Source organism: Pseudomassariella vexata (genome assembly GCF_002105095.1).
Source record: "Pseudomassariella vexata strain CBS 129021 chromosome Unknown BCR38scaffold_4, whole genome shotgun sequence".
In the NCBI taxonomy this organism is placed as follows: Eukaryota; Fungi; Ascomycota; class Sordariomycetes; order Amphisphaeriales; family Pseudomassariaceae; genus Pseudomassariella; species Pseudomassariella vexata.
The window spans coordinates 965,583-987,237 of record NW_024467959.1 but is presented as its reverse complement, the minus strand read 5'-3'; the positions used below and the strand labels follow the sequence as shown (position 1 = coordinate 987,237).

Here is a 21,655-nt window from a genome sequence, read left to right as displayed (position 1 = left end):
TTGCTAGGGCACGGTTTGACATACGGGAGTACTAGTAGAGGTACCGGGGCTTCGAGCCTACGGCGTATTTAATAATAATAATATTACTTGCTTCGTTCACGACTTGGCCGGGTTATGCAAAAACTGCTTAGGACAGTGATTGGTCTATTGCAAGGTTCTGTCCATGAACGCCGAAAATCCATGCGCAATAGTTACGTGGTTTGAGTTTAGAACTTGCATAGCACCATGAGCCCATGCACCGAGCCACGACCAAGATATCAGCCTAAATCTCAAACTAGCTGCCATGAAATCCCTGAACTAGGGGTAAATTTGCTTACCTTTCCTCTCCTTGTCTTCAAAACACGCCAAGGAGAAACTTGGCATCCTTTTGGTTTTGATACAAGAGGGTCGAGACATGACAGACTACGTTCGGTTCCTGTCCTCAACTTCCTCAAAGTTTTGGTGTTCAGTCTCCTTGCTATGATCAATCCTGGCGCGTAGACCTTGGACGTAAACCTCCTTGCCAATGTCATAGCAGTCGTTGCATCGCAACACAGCGTCATTGAGATCTACGAAATAGCCTCGGTCTTTCAGCTGTTGGCAAAGAACCTTGGAGGACTCGAGGATGTGATCGCTGCTTGCTACGTCCCAGGAGCTGATGTCGAATGAGGTCTCAGCTTGGTTTATGTCCATGACCTCCACGATTCGGTCGTCTGCAACGAAAGAAGTCAGTATATTCAACGAGAAGTGGGAGGGGAATATGTATACAATGTATGCCAGACCAGACAATCACGCATCGCTGATCATAACTTCCCTCGCCGTATTTAATAACAGCGCCACCCTTGACATCAATAACGCAGATCTCGATTCCGTACACCTCGGAAATAATGGCAATTTCAATTTCACCACCCCAGGTGTCGGGTTTCAGCATCGTACGGCAGTAGTCGGCGGGCTTCCTGTCGAGAACGACTTCGGTCCAGGTTTCCGGGTTAAGCATGATCTGCTGGACAACCATTTCCCGTAGCTTATTGGGGGGAGGTCCCTCGGGGTCATCGGTTCTGCCCAAGAGAGCGCCCGACACGGCTCTGAAAAGGCAGGAGTTGTCATCCGGCATCACGCGGAGAACTACAGGGAGAGTGGTGTCAGTTGTTGTTCGCCAGCCTATGATTTCATTTCTCCAACTGACTCAAGAAAGAGGGGTCTCCCGGTTTACCCGGAATCTGGACATTCACATCCTCAGGGTTACGTCGCGAAGGCGCCTTCTCGGTGACCTTGTTTGTGGGTGTTGGCGCAGGGCTCGGGACCCGACTTTCGGCAGGAACGATTGTCAGATTCTCGCGCTGCAGGTTGAGTGACAAGATTGTCGCATCCAGCTGATCAGAACCAAGGGTCTTCAGTGGCCAGCCATACTTGATCGTGATATCAGTAGAATCAATCTTGGTCTTGATCGCATCGGTGAGCTGGCGGGCCGTTGCGTCGTCCTCAAGTTCGACCACACCTTGGCCTGAGGGGGCCTTGAAGCGGATCTTCGCGAATGGCATGTTACGTTTCGTTCTCGTTTTCGTTGTTGCGTGCGCGATTGTGGATGTTGCAGGAGAGGCAAGAAACACAGCCTTTCAAGAGACAGCTGTTTGATGTTCAAGTGTCCTGTCGCAAGATGAACAAGGAAAGATAGGCCGCACACGGGAGAGAAGGCGCAGAAAGGTGACAAATCGCATTTCTAGTTGCGCCGGAGGAATCTCATAGAATTCAGACCGGTGCGACTGGTGTATCGCGGTACTGTGCTGAGAACTTCGCCAGCGACTTGCGCGGAGAGCGTGGCATCATCGTGGCCATTGAACATTGTACACCCAGTCCGAGTGCGGTGGAGAACACTTGCATGCTGCGCATCATCGCTGCGAACGGCACTGAGGGGTAGTTTCATCGTTTAAAGAATAGCCCCGGCATTACGCTAATGAGTTAAGTAGCCAAAGTGGGACTCACGGTGGGGTACCTTTGCAGGGCTGTAGCTTCCTCAACCAACAACCCACTGGACAAATGCCCCAAGACCTCCTGAAAACTGCTTTTGGGTAGCTTCGCTCAGCGCAGGAAGCGGAGCCTCATAGGGATCCCGTTACAAAGAGAGACAAGCAGCAATATTTGATATAAGAACTCGAATATGGCCAGCTTCGTTCATGTTTCAAGGCAAAATTGATTATGTTTATAATTGTGACTCTTTTTCTTTTTCTTTAGTGAAAGGTTTTTGCGGACGAGGGCATAGAACATCGTATAAGCCGGCGAATGGTGGGAGTCAATGAAAGGAACCAATCTCCTATGAGAGAATGCAGGTGGTGAGTATCTGATAAGTTTCTAGATTGGACTGCTACCATTTCAGCTTTAAACCAATACGAAGTGGCCCAATTTGACCACTTGTGTGACATTCTCTCCTTCGCTGTTGGCGCCGTGGAGAGACAAGTTCTGGATCCAGATGCTCTTATTCGCCCAAATATGACTTATCATTGTCGGGAACCAATTTTCTGTGCCTCATTTTATAATCAGCCATTTAAGATCGACAAAGGTACGTGCCTAGGTGATTAATTCGTGTGGTGTTCTCATCACACCAACACCAAATAGTTCTCATGTGGAGTAATATTAAATATTATTCTACTTGGTTTCTAATTTTGTGAAGTAAAACGACCTGCTAAGACTATAAGTTAAGTAAGACTAGCATTGGCGCTCCAAAAGCTGGCCATTCTGCGAAATTCGACTAAACTGACCAATGTGCCCAAGTACGTTATTCTCATCCTACTCTTCCCAGATCAAGCTTCCGGTCTAGAGTCTCATAGTACTTCTCAATCGGTTGGCTTAGTTTCGCAAAATCCCCAGTAACGTCAGGCCGGCATCTGTGAATACAAATAATTCGCGAGCTTTTCCTAAGCTTTCTTTGCAATACTGGCATTCGGTTCTAACCCCGGTGACGATGTCTCCCCAATGACAACCCTTTCCCTAATGTACTCTGGCATCGTTACATCATCATAGAAAAAGCCTTCTGTAGGAACCAAACTCTCCCAAGTATTGGTTTCGTGCTCATGTACTCCATCTGGATATATTTTCGGCGGGAATACTTTGCAGAGACCATAGTAAACCACAGCCCCAGCCGTGAACGAGAGGATGAAGCCGCAGTTGTATAGGTTAACAGCCGTATCGCTCACAGAGCCCGGACTTATAGCCCCTGCTATACCGCTGATAACGAGCACCACTCCCGAAGCCCATGCGACAAAAGCGCGAAGGTTAAATCCCATCGTGTAATAATAAGGAGAGCTGAGCTCAAGCCGGTACAGTGATGGGATGTGCATGTTCCCCCTGCGAACGAGCCAGTAGTCCACAATCATGCATCCCAGGATCGGGCTGATGAAGCACAAATAACTGTCTAAGAATGTTATGAAGTTCTTGGCTGAGTTGACTAGCAGCCAGGGGACAACGGCCCAAATGAGCAGGTTGCACATGATCTGGCCGCGGACGATGGTGAAGTAGGATGGAAAGAGGCCCGCCAGGTCGCAGCCGATGGGAATAGCGTTACTCGAGATGTTGGTGCATATTGTCGCGAGGGCCTGGATGAAGGCTCCGAGGAAGATGAGAGCTCGGGTGCTGGGGCTCCAGTAATTGTCCTGGCACAGAAGTTAGGGTTTGCTTTAAACAAGGAATCCGGGTCTCAAGAGACGACTAAGGGGTTATAAAGCATGACTCATGAGTATAAAGTTCCTAAAGAATCCCACTGGGAACGTTTTGGTGTCGAGATAGGTGAAGGGGAAATGCAGGAATCTCAAGATTTCGTACCAGTACAAGACTATAGAAATCCCACAAGTTCCAGTTCGCAACGCCGAATCGCTTGGCACCCGCTGCGGTGGTGAAGAGACCGACGAGGATCACCACCGGCTTGCTGATGAACAGGCCAGCTATCAGGGGGTTGACATCTTTCGGTCGGTTGCCGTATCTCGCAAGATCGGCAATGTTCACCATTGGAGGGATCTAGCCTCAGTCAGTCCGACATCATCCTATTTGTGTCAATTCCCAGATTTTAAACAACTCACAACTCCGCTCACGACGGTGTTAATCGCCTTCATGAAACTCCAACCGAGATCCCCTCCAGTAGTTGTCTTACTTCCCAGATCCAGCTCCACGCCCTTGAAAGCCGTGACGGCCCAAATCATGGTCACAAAGTATGCTATGGGCGACAATACAGACTTAACCACAAACAGTGGCCCGACTTTGCTCGGGTGAATCCACGCGGAGGGCAGCTGAATTAACCACGTCAAGAAGAAAGCCAACATCTGGCTCGTCGTGATCCCCGCCGCCTCAGGAAGATGATTCGGGATATTCTCCCAACCCTTCCCAAACACGGCCCTGAGCGCAACCCCCAACAGCCGACTAGCATAATAAGTTTGCGTCCCTTCATAGAAAACAGCAACGATCATGCGGATAAAAATAAACCACATAGACCCGTAGATACCCGCCGTCGCGCGGACGTACACAGGGAAGCCGACGTGGTACCATGACGGACCGCGGGAGTTTAAATAAAGGACGCCACAGCAGAGGCCGGTACCGACGAAGGCGGCGATGATGATAGTCCACCAATTGAGACCGACGGCGAAGAGGGACGAGCCAATGTTGTAGGTTGTGGGGGAAAAGGCGATGGAGAATTGGAAGGCGAAGAAGTACACTGGTGGGAATGGTTAGATATACACGTCTTGATATAAGCCGGGAGGACTGGAGATCTCACTGGGAGACCAGTTGCGCTGGCTGGGTGGAGTGGGAGTTAGGTCCTCGTTGGATAGCTTTCCGTATGGCTTTTCGTGGCCCTCTGTGCCATTTGTCCCTTTCGTCCTCAGGACGTGTCTGAGCCTGGAAGTGGCCATGATGATACAGGTACTACCGATCGAGAAAACGCAAGATTGAGACCGTGAGAACAGCAAAGTCTTATAAGAGCAATGCGGTTAGCCTAATACATGTTAGTTCATTCTATTATGGCTGCACGCGGTTTCGCCAGCCATATCAGGCGTATCATCTTCCCACTTCAACAACCCAAAAAGTACAAGTCGGGTCCGAGTATTTCATGAGGTTACCACAATATATAGATCAATCACCAATGATATCTTGCGATGCAATCACTCGATGCGCTTGGCAAGCGATAAGATGTGAGACTGCCTTGTCGGCTGAGCGTGGCATCGCGGCTCCGATAACGATTCCCGGCTAGCAGGGAACTGTTCCATAACGGGAATATCGAATGTGTTTGTGAAATGTACAAGTGAAGAAAAGAAAAATGGGCTTATCATGTTGAAAAGATCCCAATAACAGCCCAGGAGCCGAAATAAAGGTGTTGCCTCAATGAACTGTTTGCTCCATTCGGAGCAGCTTGTAAGTGATCGGAGGTGTCCCGACGAACCCGGCTGTCGCAGCTCGGTCCAATCTCCCCACAACGGCGATGCCGAGGAGCTTTCATCTTAACCAGCCTCCCTGCCCAACCAGGAAGAGCAGCGTGGGACACAGGTATTGCAAATCCACAGGTCGCCAGTCGATGGGTCGTTACCGGCATCAACTCATGAAATCCCTAATTTCACCACCAAACACGCATTCACAATGGCCACCCCCAAACCCCTTCGCCTAGGCATCCTAGTCCCCTCCTCCAATACCGCCCTAGAACCCCTCACAACCGCCATAGTATCCAGCCTCGCTCCCTTAGTCACAGTCCACTTCTCCCGCTTCCCAGTAACCAAGATTTCCCTGGACCCCACAGCCCTTTCCCAATTCAATACCAACGGCCCCATCCTGTCCGCCGCGCGTCTCCTGACCGACGCCAACGTCGACGTAATAGGCTGGAGCGGCACTTCAGGCGGCTGGCTCGGCTTCGACGAGGACGAGAAATTGTGTCAAGCCATCACTGATGCATTTGGTGTCCCGGCTACCACATCAACCCTCGCGTTGAATCGGGCGCTGGATTCCTTGGGTGTGAAGACGTTCGGCCTCGTGACGCCGTATTTGGACGATGTGCAGGCGAGGATCATCGAGACGTACTCTAAAGCGGGGTATGAGGTCGTCGCGGAGAGCCATTTGGGAGTCTCGGAGAATGTGAAGATTGCGGATATTGATGAGGCAACCTTGGATCGCCAGGTCAAGGAGGTGATGGAAAAGGGAAAGGGCGGAGTAAAGGCAGTCTCGACGTTTTGCACGAATTTGATTGCGGCGCAGAGGGCGGTGAGGTGGGAGGAGGAGTACGGGGTGCCGGTGCTGGATACGGTGGCGACTGTGATATGGGATATGTTGAGGCTGAAGGGGTGGGCAAGGGGGACGGTTAAGGGGTGGGGAGAAATGTTTTCTATTTGAGGTGTTCAATCCGATTAATTTACGGCACTAGATACAAGAAACGCTCTGTATTTAATTTAGCTCAAGCTGCCTGCTTGATATCATCCGCGATTTTCTCGGCCAGCGCATATACAGTCCCTTGCGTATGAGTAGGAATAGTGAAAGGCAGAATGCTCGCATCCACCACCCGCAACCCATGGACACCAAAGACCTGGCCTTTACTATTTACCACCGCAGCCTCATCACCCTCTTGACCCATGGAACAGGTACCGACAGGATGCCAAATCTGTCCCGCTGTCTCTCGAACATACTCCAAAATCTGCTCATCCGTCTGAACACCCGGGCCTGGGAGCAGCTCCTCCCCCAACTTGACCGTGTTCGCAGCGTCAGTATCCCACACATGACGGAGGCGCTTGAAGGCCGCAACCGCGATTTCCGCATCGGCGGGATCGGAAAGCCAGTTCAGTGAGATAGATGGCGGATCGGCCATCCTGGCACTAGTGATGCTCACGCTGCCGCGAGAGAACGCTATGGGCATCCAAGCCGTGGTGCTGCCAATCGTGGAGAAATTGGCGCCAATGAAGCTGGCGGGGATGTACAAAGTCTCTGGCCAGTCGTCTGGGTAGGTGGCTAGTTTATCTTTTGTCTCTGTGGTGAAGTTTTTGCGGAATGAATAGGGGATGCGCTCGGCTGCTATGTAGTCTGCTGCTGAACTGAAGGGCCCGGATGCGTCGTCAAGATATTGTTGGACGTAGCCTGGAGCTGTATCAAGATTTCCAGTTAATGTCTGACCGCTGGAGGTGCTGACTGAGTTGGCTATTGAGACGCGGATAGGGTCCGATAGGTTCTGACCCACCCCGGGTAGGTCGACAATCAGGGGGATGACACGAGTGTCAAGGGTCGCTTTTGGCCCAATTCCTATGAATAGATAGATTAAAATTGAAAATAATCGATATTGTGTTCATGAGTATTGAATGTTCTTACCGGAAACCATAAGAAGTTGTGGCGAGTGGAAGGTCCCAGCAGAGATAATGACTTCTTTGAAAGCCGAAATGATATACTCTACCCCTTGCGTATTCACAATGACGCCCGTGGCTTTTGGTGGGCTTGAAGAGTCGAAAAGTATTCTCGTGGCTTGTGTATGCGTGTAAATTGCCAAATTACTGCTGTTCCGAATCGCATTCTGCAGGAAACTGCTCTCAGCCGACGACCGATGAGCGTTGGTCGGATCTATCGTAGAGGGAATCCAAGCACCATGACCAACGAGCTCGCCACTGCTAAACCCCTTCGAACTAAGAGGAAGCCCAATCTCTTCGATAGCCTTGGCGATCCAGGTAAGCGTTGGATCAACCCAGTTATTCCACGAAACTTGTAGAGGCCCTCCGCTGGGATCGAATGCGGCTGGATCGTATATAACAGTAGCATTTGTCGAGTTACGCTTCTCCAAGTTTGGCGGAGCCAACTGGCAAGACTTCTTGAAGTATTTCAACAGATTGTCAAAGGCCCAGCTCTGGTCGTCTACCATGTCTGCCAGCCGCTGATACGAGCTCTTAGAACCTCGCAGGTACGACATGGTGTTGATGGCAGAAGAGCCCCCAAGCGTCTTACCTTGGGCGTAGTGCACTCTCCGATTCGCAGCTCCAGGAATTGGCTCAGAGAGTAATCCCCAGTCCATCAAAGGCTGCTGAGTAAAGTTTTCCGAGGGGTCGATGAATGCGATTCCCGTCAATGACAGAAGGGGCACAACTGATCGATTAGAGTTCTCGACTTCGTAGAAGCCTCCCGCTTCAACGAGAGCTACCGATGCTCCATCTTCGGCCAGTCTTGATGCCACGACTGATCCCCCGACCCCGGCTCCAACAACTTACACATTCCATTAGCCAGAGTTCTGTAGAACAGCATAATGTAATACGCACCGACGTAGTCATATGAAGCATCCACGCCTGGGTATCCGAAAACACTTGAAAATAACTGCTGATGTTGCGATTCCCCAAAAGAAGCAATCAAGAACAGCAGGAAGAAGGGAAGGGATGAGCGCAACATGGTGTTCACAAGTTACTAGGGAGTGCGTTAGGACATGTCAGGCCAATATTTTGTCCTTCCATACCGCCTTCCATGCCGCAATGTCCTCATGTTATATAGGTGAAGCTACACAGGACTGGACGAATAAAATTGTTGAACAATTGTAAACAAGAAACTGCGTATACGACGCGTGCATTCAATGCAAGAACGTTCCTGGTAGCGAATGAGGGGAACCATGTTGTCGTGGCATGTTGCAGGGTGACATCGCCGCCTTTCTGCCAAGAAAGGAATCCTCTTTTCTGTTCAAGAAACATAGAGATGAAGGCCTATTGCATACCACTCGTTCTTTGCATGCTGGGACCTAGGGCTGAAGTAGCAAATGATGATCCCGCGGCAATCTAGAATGGTCCACCGGTCCATTATGTCGTATAAATAGATGAGGGACTAGGACGACTATGCAGATACAAATCAGTCACTTATTAGAATAAGTACATAAAAATAATGGCCAGTTGACAAAGACCTCATCACATGCATGATTTCCCTGTACCAAAGTAGTATGTCTACACCTCAAGAGCCCTGAGGAAAGCCGGACTTTCATGACCCTGAACCACCTTCGACACCGGCGCAGCAAACGCTTCTGCGCTGTTGGGTGCCTCGGCGTACTGGCGAATGTACATCTGGGCCACCTTGATCCAAGTTGACTTCTCAGCCTTGCTTGCGTTCAAGCCCACCCAGACCCAGATGTCGCTACCCGTGTCGAGCAAGAACACATCTTCACCCCTGAGGTCTGACTTGCTCGTTGGCTCTCCATCCTTGACGATGTCAAAGGTCATCTGCCCTGATGCGTCCGAGAGTCGGTACAACCTGCGAGGTCTTGACTGGCCGTCCGCTTTGCGCGAAGAGCCGACGGGCCGAGGCGCTTCGAAGCTGGTCTGTTCGGCATCCTGTCCGCCTAGCAAATTGACGAGCTGTATGAGTGTGTCAGTTACAATTATCCCCTGCGGTAAATCTAGATTACGGGTCGGAAAAAAACAGAGCTGCGTACTGCGCGCGATCTTGACTCCGTCTGTGACACCACCTCCACATCGACATGCTTAGCAAGCGTCATATCATGAACGACCTGTGCCGCCTTGGCCTTCTCCATGGGACTGCAATTCTTCCCCTGCCACTGCCAAATCTTATCGCCCTTCTCAAGGACGAAAACGTCCCCGTCGTCGAGGGACTGCCACGTCGGCTCGACCTCATGTACCATGATGGAGTCCGCCCTTCCAGCAGAAGGGTGCTTGAAGATTCTAAGCAGCATGACATGCTCTTCCGGCTTCTCATCCACGTCAACATGCGTGAATCCCGACCTCACACCCCCAGACAGGATAGAAATGCGCGGGAACAGCGCCACGAAGTCCTCAGAGGGTTCATGCTGCAATTCGCGATGCTGCGTCGCGACCCCGTGCAGGAACTCATCCAGCTCGACCGTTTTGTAGGCCGCAGTGCCGGCCTCGTCCTGTGTCGTCTTGCTGCCGAGCCAAAAGAAAATGTCGTGGAGAAGCTGTTCCTGCCCATCCTTGGTGCCGGCTTTGAAGGAGTGCAACACAATGTAGGAGTCGCCTGAGCGGAACTGTCCATATATCTCCTTGGGCAAGGGAACGACCTCGAAGTTCTCAATGCGCCAGATGTAGAGGCCGGCAGCTTCGCCCACTTGGCCGTCGTTCCAGGCGGGCTCGGTGGTGGCGGATTTGTACTTGACTTGGTGGTCGATGTCTGATCCGATGAGCTATGGTGATTTTGGTGAATTAATAATTTTTAATAACGCCTCACATGACACATAAAGTAGTGAGGGATTGATACTCACCTCCACGTTGCTATCCCTCCAGTCATACTCCTTCATGTGAACGAGTCCTTCATGAGGGGCCATCTTGCAACGCTTGTGCGGAACAATACGTGGAGAAGAGTTTTGAGGGTTTCGCAGTGGTATATTCCCACAATCCGTAATCCAACTGGTCCAAAACCGATGCTTTAAGGAGGCGTTTATATGAAGACGATAATGAGTTTAGGGCTGTATGAAGGTGACCTGTTGGAGGGGCTGAAACACATACGCTGATCAGCAGCTACCCCGCCACGGTCCCGCTTGGTTAGGGGTACGCTACAGGGTAGCTCCTTGGGAGACCGACATGACAAGCTCTCTTGGCATTGAGTTCGTTCATATCCTTGGTTCTCAACCTGCAAGTTAGACTTCATAGACAGTTGATAAGGCGAGAGTCTATTCACGATAATACTGAATCATAAATACCAGCCGCATCTTTTGCACATAATTTTCAGCATCAACGACTCAGTCCAACTCTTCTTGAACCAAGCACAGTAGCAACATCGTTAAGTGGCCCCCTTTCCCTTGATCTTACCAACCACCAATTTGAACTTAAGTGATGTCTTGTCGATTGATTGATGGGAAATACAGACTAATATCAACAAACCTCCAACGAGAGCCCCAGGGGTGGGACTCTGGTTGAAAGCCAGTCGAACCGCTCCTATACCTTGGCTGCAACGGCTCTGGAGTATGGTCGCTGGACCAAGGCATACGTGTCTGATCCATTTCTGAAGAACTACGAATAACTGTACAGTAAACAGCCGATAACCTATCAACTTTTCTGGCTCTGCATCTCGGACATTTCTCTAAAAGTCACCGGATTCCTCCTCGTAGTATCCACCTTCAGCTCAAATACATCGAGCCTCTGATACCCACCCACCACATCATGGAACTGCTTCCCCTCAATCGTAGCACCCATATCCAAATCAGCATACAGGATGCCCTCCTCATACTGAAGCGACGTCACCTCCTTCCTCTGCCCATCTCGTCCAATGGTGAACCCCGGTAGCACGGACCCCGACGGATCAATAAAAAGGCTTTCTGCTTGGGTAGAGTGCCTGATCGTCTCCGAAACGACGTTCTTCATGTAGTCCGGCGCATTCAGCACCAGGTCGTCCACTATGGCGCCCGACATAAAGCCCGAGCAGACTATGCTAAAACACTTGGCTTCGAAGCTGTGCGCGGCTGCTCTGGTCCTGTTCGCGGATACGTTGTCGTATTTTCCATGTGTCGTTGCAGAGGCGTTGTTACCATGTTCAGGCTCTGTGGGATTGTTCTCCACTGGCTCATGAACCATCCTCGTCGGCCATTTTGCCGGCCAAGTCGTGATGTGAATCTGCTCTCCCTGCGCCATGAGAGAGTACCGTGCCAACGGGTTAGTGTTCTCTCCACAAATGAGCACCCCAACCTTGACGGTCCTCGCTTCCTGCCCTTCCGTACCAGCAGTGCTAGGGATATCGACCACTTTCAACCCATTTCCGTCCCCAGGCGCCCACGTCAGTTTCTCGAAGAAGGTAGGCACGAGTTTCCGGTGATGAGCGAGTATGCTCCCATCTATGCCGATGATGATATTGGAATTGAACAATGTCGCACTGCTGTAACGTACTTTTTCGGAGAAACCGATAGAGATGGCGATGCTATACTGCTTAGCTACAATGCGTATCGCTGCCAAGACTTCGCCATCGGCGTAGAGTGATTCCTCTACCATCCGCACAAAGTAGGCGTGGTTCTCCGCGGGCGTTATGCAGCTGGACCACAGAGGAAAGGCCGGGATATAGCTTTCGGGGAAGACGACTAGGTTGGCGCCGTTGCGGGCCGCTTCCCGAATCAACTCCATGCATTTTTGGGCCGTGGCCATGCAGTCGAGGAATATGGGCGATACATGGCAAGCTGCCACCCGAATATTCGGTGCCATTGCAGTAGGATGTGTTGGTTTTTCCGGAATAACAGCGAAGTGACTTGTCAGGGAAGAGATACCGGCGCGCTATTTATGCGGTCTGGGATTGCAACGGCTTCACGTAGCGGGGGCCCCGAAGTTCCCACCGGTTCGGGCCGGTTGCCCAAGTCACCTGCTGCATATTGCTGCAGTTTTTCGAGGCAGACACTATTCATTATTCATTTCCTTTTATTCCTTTGGTGAGTAAACTCAATAACAATGGCAATTTTCTAGCTTCGAATGTGATGATACGTTGTGCTTGGGGCTGAATACTCACTTTTATGTGGCACCGTCCTGCCTTCGGCTTCTCCGCCGCTACCGGCTCGGCTCCGGCTAGAGTGACGTGGATCGAACGAGATGATAACGCATGGAATATTGAGTCAGTGATGGGTTTTATCTACTTCCCACGTACCATCCTGGGCATTTTACGATCAAATCAAGCTATGCCCTTGAGCTTAGCAATGTGGAAGTACCATTTGCTGTGCTTTTTGAGACGAATGCTGGCAGACTTCGTGCGGGCGATATCATTTTGTCCATTTCAATACAATTTGATCAAAACTATTCGGTGATTACAGCAGGACAGCGGCAGGGCTTGGGAATGACATTGCCTTAGGTTATCATGACGTACATTCGTCTTGGAAGGGACAAGACAAGGAGGAGGAATGATGTGTTGATCAAAAACTGAACTCATAAAACTGGATCATATAATCGAGAACAGATTGGAATATCCTCTAACCATGATATCAGCTGGGTGAGTCACTCCTCACTTTGCCTCCTCCGATCCCTCGGCGGAAGACGACCGCCGAAACACGTTCTTAAATCCATCAAACACCCTGGACGGCCTCCTGCCACTGCTTGTATTTGAGCTGGTGCTTAACGCACTGCTCCCACGGAGTTTCTTATTGTGTGTCGGGGTGGCATCGTGTATCATCGCCTCGGCACGAGTGCCTGTGGACCACCGTTAGCAAGGCTGTACGTAGCAGGCAGGAGATAAATTTTGATGAAGGGCTCCGCAGACACTGACGAATGTTTCCAGCGCCACCGATTCCAAACGATCGTCTTTGATTGTCGTCAGATTGCACCATATTGGAATCTATCGGGTTTCTCGTATATTTGCTATATGATGCCAACTTATTGGAGGTGGTATGAACGCTTTTTACAGGAATAGATGTATGTAACTCACAAGGCGAAAACTTAACGCTCGCACGACGAACAAGATATATACCTTCCATGAACACAAATGGATCGAGAGTAGTGAAGACCAACCCAAGACCCCCCTGTCTATCCCAAGATAACCCTGTGTTTCCGCATTGGCCTCATCAACCTCTTGGATCTCTCCGGGTATACCCCACAGCAGCCTACCTGCCAGTGGCGCCCCAATCTGACGTATTCCCCGCAAAGCTTAGCTCTCTGGTGTTGCAGGATCGACACTATTATTCTGTGTTTAGATATGATGGGGCAGCCTCAGTGGCCGAAGGCGAGCACTACCGGCTGCGTCCCGGATTCAAACCGCTTCAGTCGCGTGGGATGATATTGAATCACGATACAAGCTTTCAGGCCCCACGCGCATCTCAGAAGGACTCGAACTTCGAAGCGTCACCAACCTTTGTTGAAGAATAAATGACTGGGAATTTCCGTGGTAAGAGCTAACTTCTTCACTGCGATACATCGCGCCCCGTAGCACCTACACAGTTTCTTAGGGTCTACAAGATTATACATTGCGATCCCACCAGAAGCTGATCGACGCAAGATGGAATTAACGGAAGGCTTCGATATCCTATCCCGAACTTCATTAAAGCGAGACTGAGAAGCAGAAGCCGCCAGAAGGCTCAACTGCAAGCTGCGTATGATCATAACAGCAGTTGATGAGACATATCTAATAGGCTGGATCTCTGCAAAGTATCGTCATCAGTATACATCAAGTTTGCAAAGCAGTCATGACTATGGAGATGAGTGTGTACCATTCTACTCTTTGATTTTCAAACGTCGTTGGAGGACGATTCGTCCATGTTGCAAGGAAACATAAGCCTACAAGTACGTTGCATTTAACACGATTTATGCAAGTATGGAGCCAGTGTGGGGTGACTGAGCCGACCCGCCAATGGCCTGAACCTATGGATTGAAGTCAAACAACAGGATCTCATGGCGACAGCACAGCTAGCTTAATGTGCCTTGGAAGCAAGCAGTTGACAGAATGGACAGGTGCATACACTCCTAGGTCGAACAACTACGCCTCGTCCTATGTCTAACATTCGATGTCTAATGTTATTCCACTAGCCACGCATTATTTACCTTGTCCTGTCGTTTTACAACTTGCACGAAGCTGTGTTCTACAACACCAAAACCGCTACAGGCTTAACCTGCCACGATGTCTGCCCTCACTCTCAACCGGTCCGAGTCGATGGAGCCCGATATCCGACTCGAGGATTACTTGGTATTTTCCCTTCCCACTTTTTGAGTTGAAGCAGCAGTTGCTTCCTTCGGGGTTAAGGCCATCTACGACCTTTGGAAGCATCGACTGACTCCTGTTCTCACAACAGGATGACAAACTGCAGTCAACTGCCGACTTGGAAAGCTTAGACAGCCTGATCGCCAACATCGAGCTGCAGCGAAGCCAGCTCCAAGCACAGCTCGAAGATGCCACGCAAACCCTCGAAGACGTACGCCAATCAGCACTGGACCGCCAAGGTAGACTTGCAAAACAGATCGATGATTTTGAGAAGCTCCAGCAAAGCATAGACGTACGACTGCAAATCGTGGTTGCCTCAGATGCCCCAGATGAAGCGATGCGACGGCTCGAGACGCCAATGCAGCAGCTACACAAGGTTGGATTGGCGTACCAGTACGTGTCATTGCTGCAGGACGTCGAGAACATGCGCCTGGCGGCCAAATCACACCTGCCCCAGAGCCCGAAAGCTGCGCTACAGCCGTATACAAGGCTGAGGAAGCTGTCCAAACGGCTTCGGGAGCTTCAGGGCCCCGCAGACGATGCCGCTGGACATTTGGTCACTTACGTTGAGCAAGTTACAGCCAGCGTCTGGGACGAGATGAAAAAGATCATGGCCGGAGAAATGGGGGCTATTCTGGAGAAGCGCAAATGGCCCCAGGGGGTTGATGCGCACGCAGAGATGGACGACGAGTGGATACAATGCTTCGAGAAGCTGGCCGACCTGCAGATCCCCGAGGTGCTCTACTCGGAAAGTGTGGTCACTCTCCTACCCATCGATGTCATGGCGAGGCCCTTTGTGCAGTGGTTCCGCTTTCAATTCATGGGTGACAATGCAACTAGTGCTCATCCGGCCTTTGGCACATTTTGCATACCTAACTTTGTTTCGTTGATCGACAAATGGGAGGAATTCTTTCGAGAAAACCTCGGGCATGTCCTCGCGTCCCGATTTCAGGGGACAAAAGCTGGAGACAAAGCCGTGTATATGGACCCTGCCGGTGCGCTCATTACCTCCATGTTGCCAGTTATGAGGGAGAAGGTCGACATTGTTGCTCGACATGGATTGAAACATCCACAGTATTTGAGTAGCCTCATGATCCAGCTGATGAATTTTGATGATACAATCCGGACGAGGTTCAACTATGACGGAGGTGATCCAGAGAACGGATGGGCTGGCCTTGCCTCCGAAGTATTAGACAAGCACTTCAGAGAATGGTTGAGGGCCGAGAAAGATTTCGCTCTTCAACGTTACCAGACCATAATGAGCGCACCGGATGCTCACAGCATCGACTACGATTACAGTGGTCCCGGCAAGATGAAACCGACTTTCGGGGCAGTACGAGTGACGGATCTGCTGAGGTCGGTGACGACCCAGTACGAGAGAATTCGGAGACTCCCTCACAAAGTGCGGTTCCTGATCGACATCCAACAAGAGATCCTTGACCAGTACCACACTCGATTGTTGAACTCTCTCGAGGCTTACTCGTCCTTGATATCCCCTGCTGCTCGCATGCTTCAAGGTGTTACGAAGGAACAGCTGGCAGCATTGGAGGGGACTGGAGCATTCGAGACGCTATGCAAAGTGCAGGGGAGTTCTGATCACATTGTCAATACTTTAAAAGATTGGGGCAATGAAGAGGTGAGCATTCCATTTTGATTATGATGAAAACTTGCTAATAATCGTAGTTCTTCATCATACTCTGGGAGGAGTTGAAAGATCGAGCCAAGCAGGCGGACGACCAGACTAACCTTGTCGGTGGGATGAGCTACGATCATGTCAGAGACCACACATCTTCTGACATTGGCTCGGACGGCGATGGCACCATCTTTGACGAAACCATAAAGTTTTACAGCAAACGCAGGGATAGCGCGCGAGCTTTCCTCGTGGCCGCTTTGATCGAGTCGAACCAGACTGCCTTTCGTCCTTACCTCTCAAGACCGCAATGGTCCCTTGTCAATAATAACGGTGGCATTGGTAAGAAATATCAACGCGCATTTTTTGGGGTTGGCCGCTAACTGGAATAGTTGATCCATCACAACTGGGAGTGACAGCTGAACTTGTTGAGCCATTACGGGTGAGTGAAAATAACGACATTGAAAAGCAACGCGTCACTGACACTCACTAGGTCATGAAGCAAAATCTCAAATTCTTTGCCTCGGCCCTCAGCACCGCAGTCTACCGCAGGACCTGGCGGGAAGGTCTGGAAAGCCTGCAAGAGACGCTGTGGTCACAGGTACTCATACGGCAGAACTTCACCACGCTGGGAGCGGCCCAGTTCGTACGTGATTTGCAAGAGATCTCCGAGCTAGTAGATGGTTACATATCGGGAATCTCTGTGACGTTAACACAACTGCAAGAAGGAGCTAGGCTTCTTAGTTTACCGGTTGAAGCAGAAATCGGAGACATGACTCTTCAACAGGCGAGTGATCGAGTGTTCACTGACAACACGGAGGCAAGGAAGTTGTTGGAAGAATTGGGCATCGTGACTCTCGAGCCGGCCAATGCGAGGAGGATTCTCCAGAGACGGGTGGAGTACAGCGAGTAGTCTGACTCTCTGGAGTTTGGACTAGGACTTGGTTCCGTAACAAGCAATAAATGATATGTGAGCCACATGTTCTCGTGGAAGTCCAATGTTGAATGTTTGAGTATATCCATAAATGGCATAACGTCTGACCCTAGCTGATAGCCCTCATCGTCAATTCCACCACGGCAAACGTACCCGCACTCACAGGCATAGCCCTCAACAGCGTGGGCCCAATACCCTTCCAAAACCCCCTCATCCCCTCCCCCCTCCACGTCTGCGTAAAGCAATCACGCATAGTCTTATACCTCTGCTCCTTGCCAAACCCATCCGTCTGCATCTTGCTCTTGACGACATCAAGTGGGTAACTCCCCAACCACAAGGCCTCGCCCGCAAGTCCACCGTAGAACGCAATCATGTAAGGCGGGATCTGCTTCCGCTCGATCTTGTTCCGCGCCGCGTGTGCATTCATCATCCATTCGAACGACATAAACCACATACCGTACGCTTGCGCCTCGCGATAGATCGTCACAGCTTCGCCGCGGTAGAGACCCTTTAGCACGCCGCCGTGTGAGGATAGCTTGCGCACACAGTCGAGGGGCCCGCTGTACAGACGCGCCGCGCCGTGGGGTTGGGTTTGTAGCCGGATGCGGACGTGCTCGATGGGGCCCGAGATGACGGAGTTCGCGACGCCCGCGAAAGCGCCTGCCGCGTAGTATTGGCCATAGCTTAGTTCCTGGGGGGTAGAAGAGGAGATGAGGACTTTTGGGCATTGGAGGTCTCAAAGTACCGCTTGGCGAAGCCGAAGGCGCCGAACTGGATGGAGACGCAGGCGCCGATGCCGAGGAGGGGTGTGAGGGTGCCTTTGTAGAAGGCTAGGGGGCCTTCTTTGGCGTAGATAGAGCGCGCCGCTTCCAGGGCGGAGGTGTATTGCGTTCCGGTTTGGAGGCGGACTTTGACTATGTCAAAGGGTTGGCCTGCGAGGGGGGTTAGTATGAGATGTGAGAGATGACAAAATGAGTTGCGCGATGGATATAGTCCTTGTCACAGGCAGAACGTGATCGTATGGCCTGACTCGAGAGCATCCGGTATGCGCCCCAGGGTGAATCAGTGAGATCTCTATTTCCATGCTGTATTGACGACGCATCAGATCTCGCTTGAGATGTGCATACCGCCAGTTCACCTCTCAACCGCGCCATATGTGTCTTTAACCCAATTCGCAAGCACCCAAACGACTGGAAGTGGAAAGCACCAACCTATCAACACCTGCGCAATTCCTCCCACCGCGCCAGAAAACAAGTCCTTGGCCGTCTGCTTTGCACCGCCCTGAATCTCGACGGCATCAACAGCTGCGTCCGCCATCCTGCCCCTCACTCGCTCGACTTGCGGCCGAGGAGATGACTAGATCGTAATTTCCCTGTGGTCGTTGCGGAAGCTTGACTTCAAAAACTGCCAGCAAGATCCGATTGGGGTGTGAATGTGGTTAGGTCGTCGTAAACTTAGCTATCACGAAGCTTGAAATTATTATTTAGGTGTCCCGCCGATGCAGGAGATACTTATCAGACTTTCGGGGTCTACGGGCCCCGTTATGCACGGGCACTGGCAAATGACGTGCTTTGTTATGCACTTTAGTAAGCTTCGTTAGTTGCACAAGATTTACTCTTGCCTTGGTGCCGAGCATTTGTTTTGTTTTCCTTTTTCTTGTTTCCTCGACGGGATGACTCTTGATGGTAGTTGCTGAGTAGGTTTCCAGTTGTCCTATTCTTCTCAGTCTGCAGCATCATATTAATGGTACATATGGCTAAGTATGTGGTACAACCGCCATAATTTCTCCAATTCCATGGCAAATTCAATGATTGACAGATTTACGAGGATAATCAAATATCGACACAACATCGATTGATGTTGCTCAACAAGCGCGGGAAGGTTCTTGGTCTTCTTACTCGGATAGCAGTACATCCCTATCTCGAACCTCTAGTGCCACCAAGCTCCTTTTGCGCCTGGGCATTAATCTGAATAGCCTCCTTCAACTTGCCCAAGACCTCAGGCTGGCCGCCAAACGCTGCTAGAAGCCTCACATCCAGCTCCTTCTCGACGGTACCCAGGCTCTTGGCGCCTTTCTTTCCACTCCTCGCTGCATTGATCAACGCACCCCAGCGTTGTGTAAATGCGTAGATATTCTGCCTCAATAATTCATCCAGCTTCTCGCTTGCGTCCCGCACCACATCCTTGGCTGGTGCAGTTTTACCGTTGGCCGCAGTGTTATTTGCGGCCGAAGACCACAGACCGAGGGACAAGCTACCACCGAGAATTCCGCGGAACAATCCCATCCAGTTTTGTGGGCTCAATGTGTCCCAGATTTGCCCGAAGTGTTGCATGGCGGCAGTTTCAGAGCGAATATCGCCGATCTCGAGAGACACTAACTCGTTCTTGAGGATAAGGAGATTCTTTATCATGAAAAGATCCGGGTCAGGGTCGGGGTTCGCCGATTTGATGGCTTTCAGGCGTGCTTCTGCACGCTGTAACGCCAATATTGTCTCGTGAACTATGCGGAATATGACCGGACTTGACTTTTGCTGAGATTCTATTAGTCACTTGGGTCGGTATCAGTTGCTGAGAAGACTTACACTGCGCTCTTTCGGCATCGCTTGATCGTACATGCCGAGAAGCTCAAGGGCCCGTTTTGTAATGGGGTGGGCGTTCGAAGACGCCACACCGTTGACAACAGGGCCAATTTTCAAAGTCTCTGGGGACAAGGGATGCTTGGATATAGACTTCGTGATCTCGTTTTCGAACGCTTTGTCTGTCAACGGCCATAGATGTTCTAGTAACAGCCGCGCAGACAGTTGCTGGCAATGCTGCGTATACCGAGATTCCTCCTCGTCATACTCTAGAAGGAGATATTCATTGGTAATCCACCCAACAATGTTGCAAATGGTGCGAAGGTCACTTAATTGCAACACGGGATAGAGCGTATTCGCAATGGGCGCTACATTCGCAACGCTGACCAGTGCTTTTTGCTGCGTCCTCAACGCTGCATATGCCGATTTGCCATCCATGCTGAACTGTGGTTCAATAGAGAATATTTGGGCAAAGAGACCAAACTCATTGAAGGACCGTTCGTAGCATTGCTTGATGAAGTTGCGCGACGCAGTTTGGGCATTCGCCTCCTTCGCCTCTCGTTTAAACGTCTCGAGGTCGTGTTGGGTTATTGGTCTCAGATCTCTGTCTCTGACATCCGAGTAGGAGGAGAAAATGTTGATCGATGTGTTGGAGTAGTAGTCGAAGTTTTGTCCATCAACCGGATTTCCCAGCTGATCATAGCAGCTGCGGATGACCTTCTGGACGTTACCGACTAATCCATCCGCATCGAGTACTAGCTCCTGGAACCGACCATACGCAAGAGCATGACGAGCAGCTTCGGACTGCGTAGACGATATTTGCTTCGAGATCTCGGAGGATACTGTTTCCAGATGACTTGTGAACCCGGACTCGAGTAAATGGAGAGCTTTGGCGAGGGAAGATTGGTAGCGTGCCAGGTATGACTCGGCATCTCGATGAGTCGGCTTAAATGGTTAGCAAAATTTTCTCGCAGGCGGAACCAGTGGATGACTTACATGCTTGGCCATGAACCCAATGCACGCGTCAGTATTCGTCAATATTTCAGCGAAGTTTTCATGGTCGACTAAACGGCTTGCTCCAGGGGCGTTCAATCGTCTTGTTACACCATCTAAGTATGCGTAATAATGCAGATCCGTTCCCACCTCGTCTGCCAGTTTCTGCAATCTTGTCTCCTCGGAAATTAGGTCGTCGCATTGAGCTTGGAACGAGGATGTCTGGATGTCCACTGAGCGGAAAGATGTTGCCAATGTCTCCAGAAGCTTCAGAGCATCATCGGTATCATCAATCAAAGCACCAAGATGTCTTTCTGTCATGGCCAGCTGCTCTCGGTAGAGTAGGAACTCTTGCTGGCTTGCTTCCAACAACTCGTCGTGAAACGAGTCGTCCTGGAACGAGCCATGCTTCCCAGAGGTATTATTATCTGGCTTCTCAAGCAAAATAGCTTCCAGGCTCTTGTCCTTTTTCTGCCTCTTCTGTTTCTTGGAGGCATCCTTGGATAGCTGGGATCGAACGACATGGTAGAAATCGGAATATGATTTGACTCTTCTGCTCAGGATAGGTTCTGGAGGATCATCGGATATCTCAGCTTCTTCAAGAAGTCCTTCGAGCGGGCCTATTGTTTCGGTTTGGTTTGTGCCCTGAATGCCGACTTCAGCATCACAATCGCAACTGAGCGAGGGTTAAGGACAGCACAAACGTTGGGTTGTTGTAAAAGCGACTCTCGCCTTCTGTGTACCGCCGTCTGCGAGATCGAAACATTCTTCTTGTGTGAGATCTCTGGCACAAAGCTATACCAAGAGTCTTCGTACATCTTCTCAGCTGGTCTGAAAATACCGTCTGGTAATTGCTACGTCTCTTTCAGTTCCGCCTGGGATTATGCCACCAAACGTCAAGTTAAGCTAAGCGTAGTCCACATCGGTCGGACTTTG

The 21,655-nt window shown here is 50.7% G+C and overlaps 9 protein-coding genes across 9 annotated transcripts; 2 read left to right on the top strand and 7 right to left on the bottom strand.

Annotated features, from left to right (window-relative positions):
• Window positions 1–402: 402 nt before the first annotated feature.
• BCR38DRAFT_337697 (uncharacterized protein) lies at window positions 403–1,520 on the bottom strand (the record flags this gene model as incomplete). The annotated part of the gene is made up of 3 exons (XM_040855553.1): window positions 403–692; window positions 748–1,104; window positions 1,166–1,520. The coding sequence occupies 3 exons, from the start codon at window positions 1,518–1,520 to the stop codon at window positions 403–405; spliced, it is 1,002 nt and encodes a 333-aa protein (XP_040717860.1).
• Window positions 1,521–2,682: 1,162 nt separating this feature from the next.
• Window positions 2,683–4,998, bottom strand: BCR38DRAFT_509968 (putative allantoin permease). Its single transcript, XM_040865001.1, has 4 exons — window positions 4,739–4,998; window positions 4,050–4,678; window positions 3,796–3,987; window positions 2,683–3,626 (listed from the first exon to the last, which is right to left on the bottom strand). The coding sequence occupies exons 1-4, from the start codon at window positions 4,872–4,874 to the stop codon at window positions 2,892–2,894; spliced, it is 1,692 nt and encodes a 563-aa protein (XP_040717859.1). The 5' UTR covers window positions 4,875–4,998; the 3' UTR covers window positions 2,683–2,891.
• Window positions 4,999–5,595: 597 nt separating this feature from the next.
• Window positions 5,596–6,339, top strand: BCR38DRAFT_338089 (putative Asp/Glu racemase; the record flags this gene model as incomplete). Its single annotated transcript, XM_040855587.1, has 1 exon — window positions 5,596–6,339. The coding sequence occupies one exon, from the start codon at window positions 5,596–5,598 to the stop codon at window positions 6,337–6,339; it is 744 nt and encodes a 247-aa protein (XP_040717858.1).
• Window positions 6,340–6,400: 61 nt separating this feature from the next.
• BCR38DRAFT_456055 (uncharacterized protein) lies at window positions 6,401–8,361 on the bottom strand (the record flags this gene model as incomplete). Its single annotated transcript, XM_040861867.1, has 3 exons — window positions 6,401–7,236; window positions 7,303–8,181; window positions 8,235–8,361. The coding sequence occupies 3 exons, from the start codon at window positions 8,359–8,361 to the stop codon at window positions 6,401–6,403; spliced, it is 1,842 nt and encodes a 613-aa protein (XP_040717857.1).
• A 302-nt stretch (window positions 8,362–8,663) lies between these two features.
• BCR38DRAFT_364536 (gelsolin) lies at window positions 8,664–10,396 on the bottom strand. Its single transcript, XM_040857218.1, has 3 exons — window positions 10,190–10,396; window positions 9,386–10,111; window positions 8,664–9,308 (listed from the first exon to the last, which is right to left on the bottom strand). The coding sequence occupies exons 1-3, from the start codon at window positions 10,250–10,252 to the stop codon at window positions 8,901–8,903; spliced, it is 1,197 nt and encodes a 398-aa protein (XP_040717856.1). The 5' UTR covers window positions 10,253–10,396; the 3' UTR covers window positions 8,664–8,900.
• A 308-nt stretch (window positions 10,397–10,704) lies between these two features.
• Window positions 10,705–12,194, bottom strand: BCR38DRAFT_426449 (nitrilase). The gene has a single exon (XM_040859766.1). The coding sequence runs from the start codon at window positions 12,114–12,116 to the stop codon at window positions 10,974–10,976; it is 1,143 nt and encodes a 380-aa protein (XP_040717855.1). The 5' UTR covers window positions 12,117–12,194; the 3' UTR covers window positions 10,705–10,973.
• Window positions 12,195–14,538: 2,344 nt separating this feature from the next.
• Window positions 14,539–17,129, top strand: BCR38DRAFT_338273 (TIP-1 family-domain-containing protein; the record flags this gene model as incomplete). Its single annotated transcript, XM_040855604.1, has 5 exons — window positions 14,539–14,571; window positions 14,678–16,222; window positions 16,270–16,558; window positions 16,609–16,658; window positions 16,710–17,129. 5 exons carry the CDS (start codon window positions 14,539–14,541, stop codon window positions 17,127–17,129), a joined length of 2,337 nt encoding a protein of 778 aa, XP_040717854.1.
• On the bottom strand, window positions 16,934–18,467 carry BCR38DRAFT_509948 (mitochondrial carrier domain-containing protein; the record flags this gene model as incomplete). The annotated part of the gene is made up of 3 exons (XM_040865000.1): window positions 16,934–17,833; window positions 17,896–18,082; window positions 18,362–18,467. 3 exons carry the CDS (start codon window positions 18,465–18,467, stop codon window positions 17,260–17,262), a joined length of 867 nt encoding a protein of 288 aa, XP_040717853.1. The 3' UTR covers window positions 16,934–17,259.
• A 321-nt stretch (window positions 18,468–18,788) lies between these two features.
• Window positions 18,789–21,611, bottom strand: BCR38DRAFT_426440 (Sec34-like family-domain-containing protein). The gene is made up of 5 exons (XM_040859765.1): window positions 21,424–21,611; window positions 20,723–21,364; window positions 19,733–20,671; window positions 18,979–19,681; window positions 18,789–18,911 (listed from the first exon to the last, which is right to left on the bottom strand). The coding sequence occupies exons 1-4, from the start codon at window positions 21,535–21,537 to the stop codon at window positions 19,067–19,069; spliced, it is 2,310 nt and encodes a 769-aa protein (XP_040717852.1). The 5' UTR covers window positions 21,538–21,611; the 3' UTR covers window positions 18,789–18,911; window positions 18,979–19,066.
• Window positions 21,612–21,655: the final 44 nt, after the last annotated feature.

Bases quoted from the DNA above. Each gene is read 5' to 3' on its own strand.
- BCR38DRAFT_509968 (XM_040865001.1), bottom strand. From the start codon at position 4,874: ATGGCCACTTCCAGGCTCAGACACGTCCTGAGGACGAAAGGGACAAAT. The intron at 3,988-4,049 runs GTGAGTTGTTTA...GACTGAGGCTAG, and splicing joins ACACCGTCGTGAGCGGAGTT to ATCCCTCCAATGGTGAACAT. The intron at 3,627-3,795 runs GTACGAAATCTT...CTTCTGTGCCAG, and splicing joins ATTTCTATAGTCTTGTACTG to GACAATTACTGGAGCCCCAG.
- BCR38DRAFT_364536 (XM_040857218.1), bottom strand. From the start codon at position 10,252: ATGGCCCCTCATGAAGGACTCGTTCACATGAAGGAGTATGACTGGAGG. The intron at 10,112-10,189 runs GTGAGTATCAAT...AAATCACCATAG, and splicing joins GGAGGGATAGCAACGTGGAG to CTCATCGGATCAGACATCGA. The intron at 9,309-9,385 runs GTACGCAGCTCT...ACACTCATACAG, and splicing joins CGGAGTCAAGATCGCGCGCA to CTCGTCAATTTGCTAGGCGG.
- BCR38DRAFT_426449 (XM_040859766.1), bottom strand. From the start codon at position 12,116: ATGGCACCGAATATTCGGGTGGCAGCTTGCCATGTATCGCCCATATTC.
- BCR38DRAFT_426440 (XM_040859765.1), bottom strand. From the start codon at position 21,537: ATGTACGAAGACTCTTGGTATAGCTTTGTGCCAGAGATCTCACACAAG. The intron at 20,672-20,722 runs GTAAGTCATCCA...TAACCATTTAAG, and splicing joins TTGGGTTCATGGCCAAGCAT to CCGACTCATCGAGATGCCGA. The intron at 19,682-19,732 runs GTAAGTCTTCTC...ATAGAATCTCAG, and splicing joins CGATGCCGAAAGAGCGCAGT to CAAAAGTCAAGTCCGGTCAT.